General features: G+C 51.6%; 1 protein-coding gene across 1 annotated transcript in view; it reads left to right on the top strand.

The window, feature by feature from the left end:
• Positions 1 to 11,531, top strand: part of HTRA1 (HtrA serine peptidase 1) — a 57,736-nt gene extending 46,205 nt beyond the window's left edge. Inside the window, exons 4-9 of the mRNA XM_030839327.3 lie at positions 4,250 to 4,444; positions 5,456 to 5,488; positions 7,261 to 7,375; positions 7,939 to 7,996; positions 9,413 to 9,508; positions 10,814 to 11,531. Of these exons, the coding sequence (XP_030695187.3) occupies positions 4,250 to 4,444; positions 5,456 to 5,488; positions 7,261 to 7,375; positions 7,939 to 7,996; positions 9,413 to 9,508; positions 10,814 to 10,982 (666 nt within the window). The 3' untranslated portion in view covers positions 10,983 to 11,531. The remainder of the gene's footprint in view (positions 1 to 4,249; positions 4,445 to 5,455; positions 5,489 to 7,260; positions 7,376 to 7,938; positions 7,997 to 9,412; positions 9,509 to 10,813) is intronic.
• Positions 11,532 to 23,352: the final 11,821 nt, after the last annotated feature.

Here is a 23,352-nt window from a genome sequence, read left to right as displayed (position 1 = left end):
GTCTCCATCGGCCTGGCTGGCATGGCCGATGACCCGGTTGTTCTCGGGATCCGTGTTCCCTTCCAGCCCCTCTTGTTGACTCTGCTGTGAGGCCGGCATGTAGCACAAGTGAGTCACTTGCAAACCGAGGATGCTGTGCCTTTCAACGCGGACGTCCCCCTTCCCCACTGGCCTCCCAGCTTCCTCCCTCTCATGAACAAGAGCATGACCTTGAGAACGGGCAGTGTGATGGCCTCACTTTGGGATGCCCCTCGTCCTGGAGGGATTGGGACAACGTGAGCTACACGCTCTCCTGGTGGGACCCGAGGGCGTCTGCTCCGCTCTGATCCGGAGCCTTGGGGTTGAGCATTTGCCACGTTCAAGCTCCCGATCCCGGCTTTGCTGTGTACCCGACTTGCATTTCACCCTCCCTCCCCGCCAGTGGTTGGAGAATCTGGAGACAAGGAACGGGAGCCTCACGCCCCAGTCTTCCTCCTTCCCACTCTGCTCCTCCCGGCTGCCAAGTGGAGGATGGATGTCTGCGCCTTTACTTCGTAGGCGTGTTGCGAGGCTCCTGCGAGGTGCTGAGATGCGGGCTGTTAGGAGAGGGTCGGGCATCTCCAAGATGGCCTGTGGCTGGGCCGCTTCACACGGAGGCTCAGACAGAGTGTCTGCTGCAGGGAGCCCGGAGCCGGCTTTGATGTGGGCGACCTGGGAACCAGCCTGCGGACAGCAGCGCGGGGTTAAACCAGGAACGGGTGGCCCCAGGGTTTCCCATCCACAGGTCAAGGCCGAGGCGTGCCTTGGCGCTTCCAGCCGTATCTGCTTTTCGTCTCCCCCCGAGTCCCCCCGTGGAGCGTGTGTCTAGACAGCTGTGGAATAAAACGCTCAGTTGCCGAATAGGAATTTGGCCAGCAGAGGTATAGCTGCGCCGAGCAGACGGGCCCAAGGTGAGGAGGGAGGATGAGGATGAGCCCCACTTGGGTCTGGAGCAGGCTGGAGAGCCTGACGCCTATGCGGCCCGCTGGCACCTGCGGGAGACGGGAGCCAAATGGCCCCCAAAAGGCATTTTGACCTCATGAAGGCTGGAAATCTGGCCTGGCCCACGTCTCTGCCCCACGTCACTCTCTTGCAAAGATTTCTGCCTACAATTAGAATTCACATTAACACCTACAAGGAGTGAAGGTCTGGGAGGTGGGAGACCTGTTCTCTCGTTTAGCCAGGCTGCTCGTGAGCTGTGAGAAGTCACTCCCCCTCTGAGCCTCAGTTTCCACATCTGTAAGATGGGAAGAAACATGCCCTAACTGCCAAGGGGGTCATGAAAGTGCTGTGTCACCTGGGAGGTAAAATGTCACCTGTGTCATTCCTTTCACATCAGTCCAAGCTTCATAGTCTAGGATAGTCATAGTCAAGGATCCCCCTTGATACGTGTCCACTTGCTTATTTCTGTCTTATGATTGCCCTTTAGAATCTAGGAGATGTTTGAGTGAATAAAAACTTAAACAAGGTGATACTTGGTGTTGCCATTGGTGCAGGTTTGGCTAAATGACCACTTGTGATCCGAATTTCTTCCCCTGGTGTTGAAGTGAGGATTTGTCCTCGGGGAGACTCTGGGCTCCTATCACTGGTGTCCACTTGTCCAAGCCTGCATGGTCACTACAGTGTGGTGACTTCACTGCGCTGGACCCAAGCTCATCCACAGGCTTCCCTGGGCCCCGTTACTGGCCACAGGCCTGTTCCTCCCCAGTGAGTGCAGCCAGCCGAGCGGCAGGCCCTGGGTGTTCTCCTTCCCTCCTAGGGGGTCTCTCCCCTCCGTCCTCACAGCTTCTGCTCCCCAAGAACATGTGCCTCCTTTTCCCATCCCCTGGGCCTGAGCTCTGACTTGGAAGAGGGGAGTTCCAGGGAGCGCTGTCTTTGGGCCCCTCTGCCTTCTCAACCCCCTGAGACGCAGGGGCCTGGGTCTGGCCCCCTTCCTAGGGGCTGGAGGTGGAGGAACAGGGGGCGGGCGGTGAGCAAATGCTAATGAAGACCCTCTGCAGTGAGTCCGGCCCTGTAACTTTCTGATGTGGTTCTCGGCTTGTGGCTGAGCTGATGTGGGCTGGGCCCGCCTTTCTGTGTTTGAACCTGAACTCCTGCCTTGAAGCTGGTGAAAAGCAACTGTAATCTTGGGCAGCCTGGCAAACCCAGCCCAGGAGCCTTCGCCACTGTGTCCCCTTGCCCACCCCCCAAGCCCAGCCCTGAAAGCAGTCCCTGGGCCCTGAAGGAGTGCTAGTGTCCCTGGCGGGCCTCCCCACAGTGGTCAGTGCTCATCACTGGCCCTGACTCCTGCCCACCCACCCGCTGTGGCTACTGGATGAAGTCATTCCTGGCAGGGGCAGCTGGCGCGGGCCCAGGGTCTGTGCTTCTGGATGAGCTCGGGGAGTGGGGACTGCAGGCTGCCCCCTCCAGAGCAGCACCACACACGCCAGCCTCAGGCAACCGCAAGGGCAAAGTGTCACTGTCAGGGCAGGCCTGTGCCACCAGCCTCCTCGTAGTGGAGGGCTGGGTGACATGCGCTACTTTGTGGGAGTTTCGTTGGTGGGGTTTCCCGCATTGAGACTGCACAGACCCTGATACTAATAGCAATAACCAACACCTCTGATGCTTACATGTCCCGGTTATGTGGTGCTTAACCGAGCTAGGTGCTCTTCAAAGAGCCATTCTGGTCTCAAGTCGCTTAATTCTGACAACACACCAATGAGACACGTGTGCCGCGTTATTCCCGTTTTCCAGGTGAGAACACTGAGGACCAGAGTGGCTGTAAGCTTGAGCCAGGATCTAATCAGGCCGCCTGGTCCCAGGTCCGTGCTCTTCACTGGGGCACTCTTCTAGGCTTCTCAGTACCTGTGATCGAGGGGCATCCCTTCTCAGGCAGCCCCTTAAAGGTTTAGGTCTTGGATCCCTTCTTCAATATCCCTTCTTCCTCCTTGAGTTTTCTGACCCAGCTTGTTCCTGACCAGCATCTTCCTTATTTGGGGTCACAGGGGGTTCTTTGTGACTCGGTGCTTTGTGGTGGATGAGAGTCTGGGTTCGGGGTTGCACTTTTAAATCCCTGGCTGGTCTCAAGTCACCCAGTTGCTTGGAGTCTCAGTGTCTTCATCTGTCAAATGGGCTGAGTGATCTCCCCATCTCATCAGCTGGCGTCTGCTTCATCCCGGCGAAGGAAGTGCTAAGTAACCGCTGGTTTCCACCCCCTGCACCCTCCCAGCCTCCTCTCCTCTTTCCTTCTTTTTCGAGGTGGACGAACATGAGGACTCTTACCTCGCAATTAGCACTAGGCCTGGGCCAGCTCTTTGCTTTCTGGGCTGGTCCACACTGTTCAGAGCAGCTGCTCATTTTGTCTCAGAAAACAAAGGAGAACTCGGAGGTTTGCCTGGCTCCAGGGAGGAAGGGAGGGAGGAGAGCTTAGAGCCTTCTCAGATGGAAGCCCAGCTCAGCCCTAGTGACGAGAGCTGGCTTTATTTTGTCCAGTTTTGGTTTGAAGAGTAGTTTGGGGCTTCTGACTCTGCCTGGCCCTCACAGGGCATCGGGGATCAACCAGCCTTTGTTGAGTTAATCAGCCCGCCAGGGACGGGAGCAGAGGTGGTTGATGCAAGACCTTTCCAGGCAAGGAGAGAGCCCACCTCTTGGGTCTTGGCGTCTCGGGGCCCTGGATGCCCTGTTGCCCCCAGCCCCACCCCTGCCCCTCCCCAGGATTGCATGTGCTTAGCACAGAGATGCACCGGACGGAGTCAGGGCAGCTGCAAGCCCACAGAGCCCCTGATTCTTCAGAACCCAGGAGGGACGAGCCTATGATAAGTGGGGGGTGGGGGGGGGGTGGGCTCTGGATCCTTCCCTGTGGCTCTCTAAGAGTGCTGCAGTCAGGCTTGCCCCCAGTCCTAAACCTGTCCCCTCTGTCTCCTGGCCTCCGGATTTCAGAGCAAGTCTGTGCTGATAGCTTCAAGATGTGCTGAGACCCTGAGCTGGCCTCCAGTGTCCGTCCCACGTCTTCCTTGGCGTGTGGCAGCGGCAGTGCGCACTTGACTTGCAGCAGCTTACGAGGAGGCACTGATTATCTTGGGTGGGAGGGAAGATAGTCCTCATCCGGGAAGGGATGCTAGGCCTGACCTCGGTTTCCTGCAAGGCCTGGTGGGTATGAGCGGTGTCCCTTACCTGGCGCTCCAGGACATCTGTGCGTTTATCCGTTCTGTTCGCTTAACCAAATGCAGCAACGCCAACCTTGTGTTTCCAGGGAAAGCTGCCCGTGCTACTGCTTGGCCGCTCCTCGGAGCTGCGGCCCGGAGAGTTCGTGGTTGCCATTGGAAGCCCGTTTTCCCTTCAGAACACTGTCACCACTGGCATTGTCAGCACCACCCAGCGAGGAGGCAAAGAGCTGGGGCTCCGGAACTCGGACATGGACTACATCCAGACAGACGCCATCATCAACGTGAGCCCTCTCCGCTGCAGGGTCGCGTGGGCTTTTGGAAAGCTGGCTGGGCTTAGGAACCAGGGCTGGAGTCAGGATCCTCAAGGTGCTTTCAAGGATCTCCTAAAGCAGATGAGGCAGAGGGCTGGTCCTCAGCCTGTTGGCAGTCTCCGGGGACTCCTGTGACGGGAACTTGAGATTTGCCAAAGTTTGCAGCCCGGAGGAGCTCTCCGTGCCCCTGCCGCCCTGCCCCAGGGTCAGCCACCCCTGGCTGGAGCTGCTTCTTCAACTTTGTGGCAGGAGGGATGCTCACCTCAGCACAGGCTCTGTAGCCCCGAGAGGAGTTTGCATTGCCTTGCGGGGGGAGCGGTCTGTGCATCAGGCCGACCCATTCGATGTCTAATGAGGTCAAGGATTATCACACACAGTCTCATCAATGGGATCTTTTTTAAGTCACATTTTTCCACTTCAGCTGTTTCCCTATAGGATTAACGTTTCTAGAAAGCATTTCCCCTACATCTATCTAATAAGTAAGAAACACAGCGTGTCTTGTGCACTCGCTACGTCTGGTAGGCTTTATTCCCAAACTTTCTTGTGATCTTCATGAAGTAATGGAAATAGAGCAAGCCATGTGGATTTCCAGGCCAAGCAGCAAAGTAGGGGGTCACATAGATGTAGGGGGGGCGGTTTTAAAGATTTGAAATACTGTGATACTGGAGCAAGTGGGCAGCCAGCCTATTGCCAAGACAAGGAAGATGTGTTGGGTGTTTTGGGAATTTGTAGTTGGCAAAAAAAAAAAAAAAAATCCATCCATCTATCTACCTATCTATCTATATCTATATATATCCCCTTTATGGCACGTCTAAAACTTTCTGAAAATTGTTTAAGGTCCTTTTTTTCCCAGCAAAATACTAGGTAGACAGGAACAAAACTCCGGCAAGAACTTGCACTCAGGGACCTGCCAGGCAGAGAACTAGATTGGACCATGTAATGACATAAACTCATAACCTTTTCGTTTTTGCTTAATTTCAGTATGGAAACTCCGGAGGCCCATTAGTAAACCTGGTAAGGCCTTTAAAAAATCTGTGTACATGTCTTTTTCTTCCTTTTGGTTTCTTTTCACACATGAACTTGCCAAAGCGCATTATCTAATTCTTTTAAAGTGAAGTCTGTGACTGTACTGTACCTTGCAGATTACTCTTCTTATCTTTTCTGCAAAGAGTAAGGCATGATGGAGTTTGGATTGGAACTGCTATGCCAGCAGACATGCTTATGTTTCAAAGTTACAAGTAAAGGCATTGGAATTCAGGTCCAATCCAGGAGTGGTTAAAGGAGTGGGTCTTTATTTTGAAGGTGTCAGCAGTTCTGGCCTGTCCCTACGCTGCCTAAGGAGCTGGCGTGGCTCATCCACAGGGTTTGTCTTGGCCAGGGGCCCTCCTCTAAGACCAGGCTGGAATGAGGAGTTACCCTGCTCACAAAGATGTCACCTAAGTTTATATTTTATTTAAGCAAAAAAGGGAAGCCTTAGAATCAGACAGTCAGAGCCAGGGTGCAGCTCAGGGTCACCCATCCCAACTCTCATTTACAGGTGATGAAATCGAGGCCTTGTTTAGCAAAGCGCAGGATGGCAGTGCCTTCTTGAGGTCCCTCTGAGTCGGGCTCAGCGCTACGGGAAATGTGCAAGAAGTGACTTAAACTCTCCTGGCAGTTTTCTGTTCTAAGTCCGAGTTGAACGACCCTTTAACAATAGTGTTCAGAATAATGGTTGGATGGTGTGAGGCAAGACTGCTATACCAGGATTGTTCCCTATGGTGTGGCATTCATTGAACTGTGAATTTATCTTGAATTGAAGCACACCCTGTAGACTGGCTTCCTCCATGATTTAAAGCTAGTCTGTGACAAGCAGAGGCAGTGAGATGCGATTGTGAGCCCTCTGCCTCCCCGAAGTGCCCCGGAGTCAGCTTGGAAGTGAGACTTTGTTTTGCTGATGATGAAGTCCGTCCGCCCTAAGCGCTAAGGTTGTTTCTCCCTGACGTCAGCAGAGGAATCTTTTTTTTTTTTTAAATAAATTTATTTATTTATTATTTATTTTTGGCTGTGTTGGGTCTTCATTGCTGCACACTGGCTTTCTCTAGTTGTGGCGAGCGGGGGCTATTCTTCGTTGCAGTGTCCAGCTTCTCATTGCTGTGGCTTCTCTTGCTGCGGAGCACAGGCTCTAGGCACTCGGGCTTCAGTAGTTGTGGCACGCGGGCTCAGTAGTTGTGGCACTCGGGCTCAGTAGTTGTGGCTCGAGGGCTCTAGAACTCAGGCTCAGTAGTTGTGGCGCACGGGCTCAGTTGCTCCGCGGCATGCGGGATCTTCCCAGACCAGGGCTCGAACCCGTGTCCTCTGCATTGGCAGGCGGATTCTTAACCACTGCACCACCAAGGAAGTCCCAACAGAGGAATCTTAAGATCACTGGAAATGGGGGAAACAGGAAGGTGTGGACAGCCATCTAAAGGACTCTGGGGCTTTTGGAAGCATATTCCATGCCAAAGGAGCAAATGTGCATTTTGAAACTGTCTGTCGTGTCTGTTACTGTGCTTTCGGCGTGGTGATCACTCAGCTCTGAGTCGAGTGGGTGTCGATTCTTCCGTTGCTGAGATTGGCTTACGCTGCCCAAGTCGGGCCTCTCCCTCTACGACCCAGGAGCCCCCTCCCTCCAGCTCCCCCCACCTCACACATTTCTCTGAAGAAGCTCCAAGTCTCCTTTCTTGCAAATTCTCCACTCTCTATCGGTGCATATCTTCAGGTGAACCTTCATGGATTCAGTAAGCTGTTTCCATCTTGCTTTTCAGGATGGTGAAGTGATTGGAATTAACACACTGAAAGTGACAGCTGGTATCTCCTTTGCAATTCCATCTGATAAGATTAAAAAGTTCCTAACGGAATCCCACGACCGACAAGCCAAAGGTAGAGCACGTGCCCCGCGGGGACTTGGGTCGGGGAAAATGACGCCCTGAAGGTCAGAAGGGAAAGGAACACACGCTATTAAGCCCGTGGTATTAGGTCATAGGTGTTGGACTATTTTCAACCTATGATCATGAATGTGTCATATGGTTCAATCTGGCATGTACCGGGCATGATCCTGGGTGATTTCTGTACATCATTTCACTTCATTATTCATTATGTCATTTAATTCCTTTGCGTGAGCAGGTGGGAATTATTAGTCCCATCTTATGGATGAGAAAACTGAGATTCATGGAGCTCATTCCTTCCACAAATGTTTATTGAACCTTCTGCTCGAGTCAGGCTGGGGGTTTGAGGCTCAACAGGGTCCCTTGCAGGTGTGATGTTTACCTTCTACCTGGGGAAGAGAGGAGGCAGGTAGGACCCCAGTCAGGATTTGAACCACAAGCCGAGCGCATCCCGCTATGGTCCTGACTCTACACAGCAAACTGGGGGATTGGACCCCATGGCTCGTGGTGTACCCGGCACAGCCGCCAACTGGGCTGACCTTCTGTTGTCCTTTCCAGGCAAAGCCATCACCAAGAAGAAGTATATTGGCATCCGAATGATGTCACTGACATCCAGGTGGGTAACAGAATGTCTGTGTCTGTCTGTGTCTTAAATTTAAAACAAACCTGAACTTCAGAAGACTCTCACTGGCACCCCTAAAAGGGAAACCTTACTTTGCTTCAAGACAGCTCAGTTTCTGGTTACAGTTAAGTAACATTAGGAAAGAGAGGAGGACCGTTAGCCTTGGCCTCTTGTTTTATCCTTCATGTTTGTTTCTGGGTTCTGAGCAGGCCCTTCCTTCTGGAAGATTCCATTCTTCTTGGAAGGCAGGCCTGAAGAGCCGGGGTGTTCGTCACTCCCCCATGCCTTCCTTTCACCGCTTGCTCTGTTGAAACTCACATTCCAGGAGTGCCCCGAACACCTCCCTCAGCCCCAGAGCGTCCTGCCTTTCCTCAGCTCTGCCGCCTGTGGCCTGAGGCTCCTGGAATGCCCGTCAGGCCCAGCATGACTGATGGGCTTGTTTTTCCCGAGCTGGTGGAAGTTGTGGTATGTGGCTGCCAGACTCACAACGTCCTGGTATTTTAACCTTGATGAAAACATCTGGTGTAATCGTAGGAGTCCTGGTACCTAAGGGCTCCCTTGAAACTCTTGTAGGTAAAGTTGGCAAGGAGCAGAACATATTGATATAAATATTAATGGATTAATTATTGTAGTTAATTAGCTATTAATTGTGAACACACGACTGTAGTTTAGACACATGTAATAAATGGTGGTACCTTTCTCAGCTGGCTTGCCAAGACTGAAACGTGCATCAGGTCTTGTTTGGGAACTCTGAGAGATGAAGGCGTAAGGAAGGAATACGGGCCCTGGGGTCCAGCTTCCTGGGTTCTTGTCCCAGTTCTACTGTTTCCTGGCTTGTGACCTTGGGATGACTTGACCCCTGAGTGCCTCGACTTCCTCCTCTCCGGAATGAGGATAACTGCAGGCGTGTTGGTATGTGGTGAGGACTGAGTGATTTCATGTGTATCAAAGCTTGGATGAATGGGTGGTGGCAGTGGTCACTAGCCACGGTGACCCCGCCCACTATTTATCACGTGCTCGGCACTGGGCCAGGTGCTGGACCTAGATGGTCTCATTGGGTCCTCACGACAACCCCATGTCGTTATCCCTGTTTTACAGGTGAGAAAACTAAGGCACAGAGAGGTTAAGCAACCGCCCAAGATCACACAGTCAGGAAGCGGCAGAGCTGGGGCTCCAAAGCAGGCCCACCACTCTATTGTACTGACTCTTCAAGTGGTAACTACTATCAATTAATAATAATGATGATAAAACACTTCCCTTGCTGTTATCCAGTCACTCTAGGAAACAGGCAATTTGAAGCAGAATCAAAATCCCTGGAGGAATTTTACGTTAGAATCGGGGAAGGAGGAGAAGCGGGGCAGGAGCCCCATTGTTACCTAACAGTAATACAGGTATGTTTGTCCTGAGCAGCAAAGCCAAGGAGCTGAAGGACCGCCACCGAGACTTCCCAGATGTGCTTTCAGGAGCGTATATCATCGAAGTCATTCCTGATACCCCCGCAGAAGCGTGAGTGAGAATTATTTTCCCTTTTCCTAATATCCTTGTGTTTCCTGAAGGTAGGGGGCAGGGGGCTGTTCTTTTCGTATCAGCTCAGGTGATTGTGAGAATCCTTGACAAAATTGTCGGACGTCCCTGGTCGACTCTGCCAGTCAGGACTTCCAACCTGGTTCAGCTCAGGACTCGTCAGCAAAAGGTTGCTTCCTATCTTCAAAAGTCCTCTTGAGGAGGGGTATCAGATGGAAAGAGTGATGTCGGACTTGTTATGAGTCTCCAGAACAGGCCTGGCTGGGGAAAGAGGCTTGAAGGAGCAATGTCCCGGAGACCTCGAGCAGTGGTCCTGTCCTAGGCTGCTGGGTGCCTCCTGAAGCCTTCGCTAATGATGTCTGTTATCAGTCAGGCCTTACTTATCCACACCTCTAGAAAAATAACCCAGGGGACGTCAAAATAACATGAAAAGAAGTAGGTCAACTAACAATCAGGGTCTGTTACCTGTATCGACGAAATATCCAGAGAGAGGTGCTAGACCAGGGAGGGGCCAGCACACTGTTTCCTGGGAACCAGCTCTGGAAGAATAGATTTTGCATTTTTAAGTGGTTGAAAAAATTTAAATGAGAACAGTATTTTAGGACACATGAAAGTGATGTGAAATTCAAATTCCAGTGTTATGTAAATGAAGTTTTACTGGGTCACGGCCATGCCCAATAGATTATATATTGTCTGTGGTGGCTTTTGGACTACCACGGCGGCGTTGAGTTGTTGTGATGGAGACCATCTGGCCTGCAAAGCCTAAAATATTTCCTATCTGGCCATGTACAGAAAAAGTTCACTGACTCCTGTGCTAGACCATTAAGAACCATAACCGCTTATTGGACACTGTCACATAGAAGAGCTACAGTCCCAGCAACAGCACAAAGCAGGTGTCTCACAGTAGAGCCATCAACCCATCCCCGTAGGAGCTGCTCTCTGAGTTGTAACACCCATTACAAGCAAGTTGGCCACAGTCCTGGTACATGGTAGATGGTACATCCTCATCTCCTTTGGAGTCCATCTATGATAAGATCATACAAGTGCTGGTAGGCATTTCTACAATGGACATGATTGATGATGTGGCCTAAAAACCTCAAAAGGAAATAACGCAACCCATGGGTGGTTTAAGCCAGTCTCACATAAGTTAACTATTACCCCACCCTGTTTGCTCTGGGCTTTTAGGTCCTAAACTGTGCCTCTGTTGATGTACAGTTGATCACCTTTCGTGGCAGTTAGACCAGGAGGAATGGAAACATTACAATCGCATTTCCCTTTGTGTTGCAGTGGTGGGCTGAAGGAAAATGATGTCATCATTAGCATCAATGGACAGTCCGTGGTCTCCGCCAACGACGTCAGCGACGTCATTAAGAAGGAAAGCACCCTGAACATGGTTGTCCGCAGGGGCAATGAAGACATTATGATCACCGTGATTCCCGAAGAAATCGACCCGTAGGCAGAGGCATGAGCTGGACTTCATGTTTCCCTTAAAGACTCTCCAGTGGACGATGCATGATGCCTCTGGGCTGGTGGCACTGGATGCCCAAGACTTTTGTCCGCCATGTTGCTTGTTCAGCAGAAACACTGGCCAGCAGAATCCTTCTTGATAGGTCGTAGGCAAAGCCAGTGTAACGTTGTAAACCCGCAGGCAGAAGCTCGCCCTTCTGTATCGTATGTACGCAGCGTGCTTTTTCTTGCCAGCTTGGACTGCTCCTGCTTGGACAGTCGACGTTTGTCTCCTTCTTTAACCGAGTCATCATCTTAGTCTAGCTAAGCCTGTTGTTATAACGTGTAGGTAAGAGGAAGGTCCCACGGGAGCCAGGATGGTACCAGGCGTGCTTATGCTTTCCTCCTAGTCAGCATCCAGAGGAGGGAGTTGCCGAGACCACGGGAGGGTGAACGCTGGCTTCCAAAATGGCCAAAGTTGCCTCTTTTAGGAACCTCTTCAGAACTGGGAGCACAGTGACTTGGAGTTTGAGCTATTAAAATACTTCTTCATACTTTGCTTTCTGGCGTCCTTCTTTGCTGGGAACGGCTGGTTGGAGTCGCTTTGAATTGATTATAATGTCAACGGCCTGCTCGTTGCACCACGTTTTCCCTGCTGGTTGAGCTTGAGGTCGCACCAGTTATCTCAGAGTCATCCCGGGGGTTTACCGGTGCTGTGAACACTGTGCCTGGCCACGCTGGCTTCATGAGAGCGGCCTGAGGTCAGTTGCCCTTGAACCTGGAGCTTTTCAAACTAAAGAGAGGCTGTTAACTCCACACACCGTGCAGTAAGTCAGCAAAGATTTTCTGGACCTCTGCTGTGCGCCAGGCAAGGCACAGGGCCGAGGGTAGAGGGGTGAATGCAGAGTGGGACCCCAGAGCTTCCGTTGAGGAACTAGGTCTCTTTCTGAAAGGGAGATGGTTCAGGAGACCAGGATGCGACCCGAGAACAGTCCTGAGTCTTCAGAAGGCGCAGGTTGAAGCTGGTTCCAGCTGCCTGGGGCTCTGAAATAGATCTTAAACCTGTGGGGCTCCCCTCGATGTGTCCTTGAACAGACGCGGCCTTAAGGGGCTGTGGGCACTTTTAGCTCCGTGAAAGCTTCCAGGAGTTTGGGAAGCTGGACCCATGAATATGGCGGCCAGACTTTAGCTTGGAACTTTGCACAGGCCTGAGTGCCTGCGGGGAAGCGCCCACCACAGAGGACCCTGCTTACGCCCAGAGCAGAGCCTAAAGGCTTTCTAAGTGTCAGCAGTCAAGAGGGGGGCCTCGGACAGGAGGGAGGTTCAGTTCCGTAGACTGAGAGCTTAATCCTTCCTCGACCACGAGATCTCTAGGAGCAATTCGTAACTGGAGAGGCTGTGGGAGGTGAAAGGCGGCAGCGGAAAGGAGGCGCAGCAAAGCCAAGCCCTCGTCAGTACTGACGCTCGGCAGGCGAGCCGCCTGTGCTCTGCTGAGCGCAGTGCGTCCCTCTGCTCTCTGCTTAGATGACCTTGTAGAGTCAGGAAGGAGCCCGTAAACGCTTTCCCTCCTGGCATGGGTTTTGCGTTCCCCTGCCTCCTCATTAAAGGTGGTGACTCAGAGGATGGCCTGTGGCTTCAGGGGTTCATCCTCAGCTGTTTTGCCCGTGGGCCTGCTCCTCTGGTGGTCCCCGGGGCCAAGATGCTGCCACAGGTGGGGAGGACGTGCTGGGTGGCATTGAGGTCAGAGCCCGCCCGGCCCCCAGCCCATCTATCTTCGGCCTGTCGTCCACTTGGGAGATCACAGAGGGTTCCTCTGGAAGGAATCGGCCTGGCGACCGATGGGCCTGAATTGTCTGTAAACACTCAGCAATATCTCCCAAAGATCCACAGGGCTCTGGGTGGGGTTGGAGTTTTGCCTGCATATGTTTGGTCTGTAGGCCTACATACAAGGCTGCAGAAAGGACCGCTTGGCACGCTGTAGGCACGTGATGTGTTTGGTCACAAGGCTGCACTGGCCTGTGGGGCCCTGTGTCCTGTGGGAGCTGCTCATCCTAGCACCCCTTACTCATCCTTTCAGCTTTCACAAGACTTCTCAGAACAGATATTTTTTTTCTTCCTTTGGGCTGTGATGGAGGTTTTTGCAGCCCGAGTTAGCCTTAAAACCTGGGAGGCAGAGCTGAGTTGAAAGAGCATGGCTTTCGAAGTTAGAGGGACTTGGGTTCACTCTACTGTCTACATTGTACTGGCTGTGTGACATTTGAAGACTTACCTAACCTCTCTGTGCCTGTTTCCCATCTGTAAGATGGGGATAATAATAATACTTCCTATGGCTGTTGTGGGGATTAAATGAAGTAATACATGGCACACAGTAAGCACTCAATAAATACTAGCAACATATATGTTAACTGTCTTTGAGCCTCAGTTTCCCCCTGTGTAAAATGTGGAACAATAATAATGTCCCCCTTGTACTGGAGCTGTGAGGGTTAACCATGATGGCACGTGCCGCTAGGTCAACACAGCTGCTAGTGTTTTTGTTGGTATCAGCCTGCCACTGTGCTGGTCTTTAATGACACTCACAGTAGCAGACGTCTGTTGGATGCTTGCTGTGTAACAGACACCATGCTGAGCATCTTACATTTATCAGCTAGTAGTTCAATCCTCAGATCAGCCCTGAGGTGGATGCCACATTTATCCCCTTTGACAGGTAAAGAAATGGCTCTTCAGGAATTAGGCATCTTGACCAAGCCACAGAGCTAGTAAGCGGGAGCTGTGATTTAAGCCCAGGAGGTCTGAGTTCACGGCTTTTGTACGGTGCCACCCGGCCCGTCTTTACCGTCTTAGGACCAAGGCTTCTGGTCCTTTCATCTCTGTGTAGTCTAGGTCCATCACCACTTCTAGAAGGTGGTCATGGGGACGTGTGGACTCAGCCCCCTGCTGGGTTGGTGACTCATCCTGGCCCTTTCAGGTCTCTCAACAGCCCCATTGGCTGGTAGGTCAGCAGCTGCCGCTCTTCTCTGTCTCCTGCAAAGCTTCCTCCGCTCACCCACACATCTTCCAATCTCGGCCCCCCGGCTCCAGTCCTCTGCTTCCAGCTTTTGCGAAACGTCAAGCGACGCTGCCAATCACGGGGGCTGGATTTCGCCAGCACATTTGCGTCACTTGCCGGTCCCCATCCAGCCCTGCAGGATGCTTTACGAGATGCTCTGGCCAGGAGAGGCTCTGAGTGCAAGAGTTCCTTTGCTGTGCTTTCCGGGCCCAGCTGAGTGGGTGTCATGCCAGCAGCTCTGTACAGGGTCACGCTCTTTTCTGTGTGAAAATTGGGAAGAATGCCCACGTCTGGTGGACAGGGTGAAGGGCAGCATGTGTTTACAAGAACTCGCTCAGTGCTTGTCTCCACCTGGTTAATGCTTTAGACAGGCCCGAGCCTCCGATGGTGGTGCTTTGATTGGCCGGCGAGGGTGCTGGGCCCATTTTGGTAAATGCCACTCAAGTCAGGGCCGGGCTCGCTGAGGTTGTGTGGAAGGGGGCCCGTGTCTGGGCGAGTGGGCCGGTGCGGGTTCCGGATTATGACGAAAGCTGCCTTCTCCTCTGAAGGTGGTTATGGGTAGATCAGGGGTATGGCAGCACCGGGGTGGCTTAGTGCCACGATGGCAAATAGGTTTCTACTGGGTCCTCCGGGCTGAGCTGGTTGTAAGACTCAGCGCAAAGGTGTTTTAAAACAAAGGTGTTTAAAAGCCATGTTCACATGCCACTGCCCACCTCTCCTGCAGGGACCCCACATGGTTCTGAAGAACTGTCACCAGAATTGGCCTATGGGATGTGACTGTTGGCCACCTGGATATGAGCGGACCATCAGGATACTCACTTGAAAAGCCACCGCTGTCTTGAAACAAGTATTGTTGGTGACATTTCTGAGCATGTGTCCCCCCGCACCCCCAAGATGCACTGAGCCACAGCTCACAGGAAGGAGTCGGTCTGCCAAGCACAAGGCCCGTTCCTGGAATCAAACAGTGCCCACGTGTTGGAAGCCCACATCAGAAGGGCCATGGTCTTTGCAGGAGACCTTGGGCCTAGCTACCTGGGCCTCCAAACCCATCTGTGTCCTGCTTCTGAGGCCCAGCTGGGCTGACTCGCTGCTGTCCGCACTGGCTCCCACCCGGAGCCAATGGTCCTCTGGTGTTTCCATCAAAATATAGGTGGAGGGGCTTCCCTGGTGACGCAGTGGTTGAGAGTCCGCCTGCCGATACAGGGGACGCGGGTTCGTGCCCCGGTCTGGGAAGATCCCACATGCCGCGGAGCGGCTGGGCCCGTAAGCCATGGCCGCTGAGCCTGTGCGTCCGGAGCCTGTGCTCCGCAACAGGAGAGGCCACAACAGTGAGAGGCCCACGTACCACACACAAAAAAAAATATGTATATATGGGTGGAGCATGTAAAGAGCAGAAGCCTTCCTGCCGTTAGGCAGCTGTTTTATCTAGAACTTTAAAAGCTGCCTCCGTGTGGTGCCTGCCAAGAATCAGCAAACATCAAATGAAATAAACCCTAACAAATGCATTATTAGTTAAAAAACTAAAAATGAAAACTGGTTCAGATGCTTTATGAAAATAGTATTCTGTTACACGTGTCTCACTGGGTCAGGTAAGCTTTTGTACATGCACTGCCTGATCCTCTTTCACCCCATCTCCTCTTCCTCCTCCACCACCACTGTAGGATCCCCATTTTACTGATGAGGATAGTGAGGCACAGAGCCGTTAAGTAACCAGCCTGAAGTCACACAGCAAGAAGGAAGGTAAACCTGCTTCATTGGAACTCAAGTGCCTGGCTTCAAGCCCTCTCTCTTTTTTTTTTTTTTTTAACATCTTTATTGGAGTATAATTGCTTTACAATGGTGTGTTAGTTTCTGTTTTATAACAAAGTGAATCAGTTATACATATGTATATGTCCCCATATCTCTTCCCTCTTGCGTCTCCCTCCCTCCCACCCTCCCTATCCTACCCCTCTAGGTGGTCACAAAGCACCGAGCTGATCTCCCTCCCATTCTCTAGTAGGTCTGCATCTTTATTCCCGTCTTGCCCCGAGGTTCTTCATGACCATTTTTTTTTTTTTTTTAGATTCCATATCTATGTGTTAGCATACGGTATTTGTTTTTCTCTTTCTGGCTTACTTCACTCTGTATGACAGACTCTAGGTCCATCCACCTCACTACAAATAACTCAATTTCATTTCTTTTTATGGCTGAGTAATATTCCATTGTATATATGTGCCACATCTTCTTTATCCATTCATCTGTCGAAGCAACTTAGGTTGCTTCCATGTCCTGGCTATTGTAAATAGAGCTGCAATGAACATTTTGGTACATGACACTTTTTGAATTATGGTTTTCTCAGGGTATATGCCCAGTAGTGGGATTGCTGGGTCGTATGGTAGTTCTATTTGTAGTTTTTTAAGGAACCTCCATACTGTTCTCCATAGTGGCTGTATCAATTTACATTCCCACCAACAGTGCAGGAGGGTTCCCTTTTCTCCACACCCTCTCCAGCATTTATTGTTTGTAGATTTTTTGATGATGGCCATTCTGACTGGTATGAGGTGATACCTCATTGTACTTTTGATTTGCATTTCTCTAATGATGTTGAGCGTGCTTTCATGTGTTTGCTGGCCATCTGTATATCTTCTTTGGAGAAATGTCTGTTTAGGTCTTCTGCCCAATTTTGGATTGGTGTTTTTTTTTTTTTTTTTTTTTTTTTTTGCGGTATGCTGGCCTCTCACTGTTGTAACCTCTCCCGTTGCGGAGCACAGGCTCCGGACGCGCAGGCTTAGCGACCATGGCTCATGGGCCCAGCCGCTCCGCGGCATGTGGGATCCTCCCGGACCGGGTCACAAACCCGTGTCCCCTGCATCGGCAGGCGGACTTTCAACCACTGCGCCACCAGGGAAGCCCGGTTGTTTGTTGTTTTGATATTGGGCTGCGTGAGCTTCAAGCCCTCCCTTAAGCACTCGGCCATCATCCCCTTTGCCTGATGCTGCCCAGTGACATTTGTAACTGAAGACCCATATTTCCAGGGTGGTATAATTTTCACTTGACCCATCTCTGAAGCAGTAATGATGTTAGTGGCTGTTTTGTGAGAATGACTTTGCAAAACGGGAAAGCTCACATGGTTTCATGGGCATCGCCCCCCAGAAAGGGTCATAAATGCTGTGGGCAGTAAGGGAGAGCCCGAGGCACACCCGTCTCGCGTTCGTTCACAGATAATCCGGGCATCATCTCCCAGCTGCCTGTCTGCCTTCGTGCCTTTTCCATTGTGCTGTCTTCTGATGAGTCATTAGATCTGGAACACAAAGTCTGAAACCATACCCAGGGTAAGCAGTGTGCTTCATCTTTGAAAGCCTGGCACTGACGCTGAGCCCAAAGAACACATCCTAAAACCTCCAGGAAGAGAAGATCAGTAAAACACTTGCACTGACCTCAAACTTCATCAGAAATCCTGACAACCAAGAATCCGCAACATTTAAAAAAAATAATAATTTTATTGAAGTAGAGTTGATTTACAAGGTTGGGTTAAATTCTGCGGTACAGCAAAGTGAGTCAGTGATACGTACATATATATTCTTTTTCATTAGAATCCTCAACATTTTTAGCTGTTTTCTGGTTTATCATCCTTGCCCTTTCCCTCATAAGTTAATTGCACTGACATTTAATGACTGAAATTGAGAAAGGTGGAGTGGGTATGAAAGAGTCTGAGCTGCTCTCCTGTACTAATGAAAGTAGATCAAAGTGAATGGGGGTTTCGAGGGAGTGTCCTCTCAAGACAGGGCAGCTGAGGTTGGGGCTTACCACATCAGTCTCTCCTTTTAATCTTGGTCACGCACCCATTCCTGCGACCTTTTATGCAGTGCTGTTTCTGTGCCCTGCGTTGCTCAGGCTCCGCAGCCACCATCCCGGGGAATTCTGATGGCGCCCTAGTCAACCTTGCTGCCTCCCTTTTGACGGGAGGAAACTGAAGCTCAGAGGGGCAGCGTTCCTCACTGGATGACACACTAAAGTCAGAGCAGAGGGTCGAAACCAGGCTTTTTGCCTCCTGAACCCGTGTGCTGGCTCCCATGGCGGCAGCCCCAGAGCATCTTCCGTACTGGCTGGCTTAGTGGTCTGGAGCCCCACACCCAGTCCCTATCCTGGATTTGGGTGGGAAAAGGGGTAAACATTTGTCAGCACAGCTTTCTCACCAGTCAAATTCCTTTAAGCTGAAAAGCCACAAAGAGTGAAAGCAAAAGCATCTAGAAAGAAAAAATGACGTCCATGAAAACCGGCGCATGGAGGTTTTAGCAGCTTCATTCATAATTGCCAAGACTTAGAAGCAACCAAGGTGTTCTTCGGTAGTTGAATGAATAAGTAAACATCCAGGCAATGGAATATGACCCAATGCTAAAAAGAAATGAGCTATCAGACCCTGAAAAGACACGGGGGAACTTTAAATGCTTATTACTGAGTGAAAGAAGCCCATTTGCAAAGGCTACTTACCGCATGATTTCAACCATGTGACATTCTGGGAACGGCAAAACAATGGAGACGGTAAAAATAAAAATCAGTGGCTTCCAGGAGTTAGGGGGGAGACGGATGAATGGGTGAAGCATAGAGCATTTTTAGGGCAATGAAACTATTCTGTATGATGCTATAATGATGGACACATACATTTGTCCAAACTCATAGAGTGTACGACACAGAGTAAACCCTAGTGCGAACTGAGAACTCTGGGCGATAAGGATGTGTCTTGTAGGTTCACCAGCTGTAACGAACGTACCATCCCGGGGGAGGGGATGGTGATGGGGGGAACCTGTGGGTGGGGTGGGGCAGGGGGTGTAGGCGAATTTCACTTCCTCCTCGATTTTGCTGCCAACCTAATACTGCTCTCAAAAATAGTCTATTAATTAAAGTTTAAAAACAAACATCTGAACGAGATGCACTCACCATCAAGCCCTAGAGCTAAACGAAGCACCTGCCTGACCCAGAAAGTGACTTCAGATTCTGCTCCCTGACACTGGCTTCCAGCAGTGGCCCCGTTCTGCTTCCTTTTTGTTTTTTGTTTGTTTTTTGCGGTACGCGGGCCTCTCACTGTTGCGGCCTCTCCCGTTGCGGAGCACAGGCTCCGGACGCGCAGGCTCAGCGGCCATGGCTCACGGGCCCAGCCGCTCCGTGGCATGTGGGATCTTCCCGGACCGGGGCACGAACCTGTATCTGCTGCATCGGCAGGCGGACTCTCAACCACTGCGCCACCAGGGAAGCCCGCGTTCCGCTTCCTTTGGCCCAGACTGCAGATCCAAGACTGGCGTTCTGGGCAAAGGTGAGAGGAGGGCGCCTTTTAGAGCCTCCCAAGGAAGAGCTTCCCCAGCAAGCTCAAGCCTGCTGAGCTATCCCTGAAAATAAAAGTGAAAACCCCAGTCGCAGGTGCTGGGAGTGTCGCAGCTGGCCCCACGTGGCTCCCACGTAGCTCCAAGCCCGGTTCCTTGCAACCTGCTCTGCCAGGGCTTCCCGACGCGTCCTTTGTCTGCGACAGAAGCACATGTTCTGATGGGAGAAAGTCTGTTCTTGACTAATGAGGCCGGGGGCAGGGGGGACGCTGTGCCTTGCGCTGGGAGCTCTGTGAGGTGCGCCAGGCAGACCGCTTCTGTGTGCGTTTCTACCCCCTGGGTGCCACCCCTCTCCTGTGGCAGTCACCTGTCCTTGTGACAAAATCCCTCAGAGCCCAATCAGGACCGAGGAGGCTTTTGATGACCACGGCTGCCTCTACTCCATGAAGCCACCATCACCTCCCTCCTGGGCTCTCGGGCAGTGCCTATGGCCTCTTGCATTGTCTACCCGCCCCAGGTGCCCCTGCCCGGCTACTGTGCTCTCTTCCCTCCATGAATGCCTCCGCCAAGCCCCTTTAGGAGTGTTGGGCTACTAGGTCTGGGACCACCTGGTCCCTGCTCACACAGGGCTCCTCTCCTCCTCCCGGATCATTTTATAACCTCCTCTCTACCTATGAAGCAGGCATATCACATCTGAGCTCCAGACCCCTAAACTCTTCATTCCTCCGCTAGGAGAGGAGAAAAGGTCCCATTCAACATCATGGCTGGGATGACGGGGTAGGTGTGTCCACTAGGGGGTGAACTGACCTCATGAAAGTCCCGGGAGGTGTCAGAGGACTTGGCTGTGAAAGGGAAGGGTGCCTGGAGGAAGCAACTGGGAGGACCAGCCGGCGAGCCTGGGGGCAGGAGTGGGCAGCTTCCCCCAGCCATGACTGGGCAGCATCGCCCGGCCTAGGGGGGCAGCTCTGACGCCCCCGGTTCCCTTCTGTGATCCAGACACAGCAGCCCCCTTCTCTTCTGTGTGCGCACACACCGATCTCATTTACTTGTCTGCTTGTTTATTATTTGTTTCTCCTGCTAAAATATTAATACCAGCCCCCTGACAGCAAGGACCTTACGTACAGCCTCTCCAGTGGGGCCAGGAGTAGGAAAAGAACAGCTGAGGAATAACGAAACAATGAGCTGCAGTAGAGAAATGTCCGCCACACCCTCAGGCATTTGCTGTGTCCCTCCTGGCCAATGGGAAGCATCCTGCTGCCTCTGGCTTCCCGTACTTTGAAATTTGGGACATTTAGACCTAAGGGGCAGGTGAGTACCGCTGGGAACGCCTCTCTGATCTTCAGTTTGCGTAGCTGGTTTCTTCTCCTGCTGTATTTATCTCCTCTGGTCATAGCTCTCCTTACTTCTAAGCATCTCTCCCATTTTTGAAGATCAGCTGGACTTAGTGTCCCCAGTGGCACTGGGCTGTGACCTGGTGTAACCTGCTGTGTATCTGTTCACAGGGACACACCTGGTCTGAGGATCCCCTCCTCCCTGGGTTCCTGACCCCCAGACCCACCCAGAGCTGAGCCTGGGAACCTGCATGCTAACAGGCCCTGTAGCTGAGAAACCCTGCCTGGGAGATCAGATCTGTTTCCACCTCATGCTGGCCCCTCTTCATCCCAGCAAGAAATACTGGGAACGGAGGTGATAAGTTGGTCTTCTCCAGGGCGGCAAATTGTCAGGCTGAGGACTTTATTTACAGCCGTTTCTGCCCTCCTCTGTCCCCGCACCCACCGGGCCTCCAGGCCTCTCCCATCACTCATGTTTTCTCAGGCTCTGATGTGAGTTACTTACTCCTTGCAGAGATGCTGAGCGAGTGATTCACACTCTGGACCTTTTGAGGCTTCCCTATTGTTAAAGGTTGAGGCTGCTGGGGTTCCGGACAGTGAATAGCGGGGAGACAGGGGGGCTGTCAAGCATGATGGTTCCAGCCCAACGTGAGGCAGAGGCGGGAACTGAGCAGAACTGGGTCAGAATCCACCCGCTGCTGGGCGCACAGCCTGGAAAGTGCGTTTCAGGCCATGTCCCAGGCGATGTTGGAAGTTATTTAGTCTCTTGGGGCCTCAGTTTGTTCCTGTCTCTGTCTCTCAGTATAGCAAGCACCCATCTTCCATTGAACCAGGTTTAATAACTGCTCCCACTTTGCTATATTTGCTTTTTTACAAATAAAAAGGAAAGGCCTTACAAACACATTGGAACTTCCCTTTGACCACCTTTGCCCAACCCCATCCTTCCTGCCTCCTCACCCTAGGGGCAGCTGTTGTTATTAATTTGATGTGTCACCTTTTCCATACATTTGTGTATTGCATATATACCTATGGGCGATGTGTACTCTTTCATACAGGCTTTTAGAATTTCATTAACGGTATCATAGTGTGTATCTTTCTATAACTGTTTTTATACAACGTTGTTTTTTGAGATTTATCCTGTCGTGATAGGTCTATATCTATATCTGTATCTGCATCTATTTCTCCATTGTAGTACTCCATCGTATGAATATGCCAGGATTAACTTTTCTATTTCCTGATTGACGGACCTTTATGGTGAAAAGGTTCAGTGTCTTGATCTGTAAAGTGGGAATCATTATTCCTTTCTCACACATTGTGGAGCCTATGTGAGGGGACACAGGTGAAGGCATCTCACGTGGTCCCTGGCCACAGAATCTTCTTAAGACCTACAGGGAGTGGTTTTCCAGCCCCCAGGATGAGTCCTGTTGCAGGACACACTGTGTCCAGTATCTTCCCCAATGTCCAGCGAAGGCAACCTTTCTGGTTGGCCTCATAAAAGGAGGGCTTGTGGCCCAGTGAACAGGGTCAGCCCTGGGGGCTCCTCTCTAAGACCAGAAAGAATTTTATGAGTCCTCTAACCCAGTTTCCTTCACAAGCTACCACCATGAGCTGGCCATTCCTTCCGAGCCCTAAAGGGCAGCTCTATCGTAAATCGGGTCAAATATCCGTGTCTTGCTAAGTTCTACTTTTTTGCCCCAGTTCTGCCTGCAGGGGTCACACAGGCCATCCCAGCCCTCCGTGAACCCCAGCACATTGCACATTGAAGGGCAGCAGCTGTGCCCATCCTTACTTCTTCCATCGTCTAGGCTAACCACCCAGAATTTAAGAAGGAGAGGCAGCCTTCCTGGGATGCATTCTTCCATCCCTTCGTCATCCTGCTCATCCTCTGAATGTGTTCCTCTTTCCAGTCTCAGATGAGAGATTCCTGGTGAGCTGAGTTTCTGCTGAAATGGTTGGGACTGCAGCGTATGCCAGAAACGCGTATGGCGTACGCTCTCTGGATGCTTTTTGCCTTAAGTATAAACAACTTTGTATGGAGCATCTATTGTTTTTTCTGCTCAGGGCCCTCCCCATCCACAACTTTTCTCGGAGCTATCTCTTCACCCAATTCACATGGAAAGTGCAATTGGCATCCAAGCAGCCTCCTGGCACAGAGAAGGGACCAGGGCCCTGGAAGCTCTGACAAGTGGTTAAGCCTTCCACAACCCTCCCTCCCAAGTCCCCTGATGTTCATTGCTGAGGACACCCATTCTATTTTTTGTTTGTTTGGTTTTTTTTTTTGCTGTACGCGGGCCTCTCACTGTTGTGGCCTCTCCCGTTGCGGAGCACAGGCTCGGGACGCACAGGCTCAGCGGCCATGGCTCACGGGCCCAGTGGCTCCACAGCATGTGGGATCTTCCCGGACCGGGGCACGAACCCGTGTCCCCTGCATCGGCAGGCGGACTCTCAACCACTGCGCCACCAGGGAAGCCCCACAGTTCTTTATTTTAGGCAATTGATTCAGCCTTCTATAAATTGTCATACAAATGCAGTGTCAAGCCCTGCTTTCCAATTTGTTGGCTTTTTAAGTTGAAAAAGAGATTCTGGGTTAAGTTTGTGGGTCTCTTTAAAGGAGCAGATGCAAATTAGAGAGTTGCTGGCAGCCAGAGGTTTCCTCGGTAAGCAGAGAAAATCCAAGGAGAGAGAGGGGGAGGACGGAATGAAGCA

The sequence above is a fragment of the Globicephala melas genome, chromosome 16 (assembly GCF_963455315.2).
Source record: "Globicephala melas chromosome 16, mGloMel1.2, whole genome shotgun sequence".
NCBI lineage: Eukaryota > Metazoa > Chordata > Mammalia > Artiodactyla > Delphinidae > Globicephala > Globicephala melas.
Note: the sequence above shows the minus strand (reverse complement) of the source record. Positions and strands in the feature narration are given on the sequence as shown.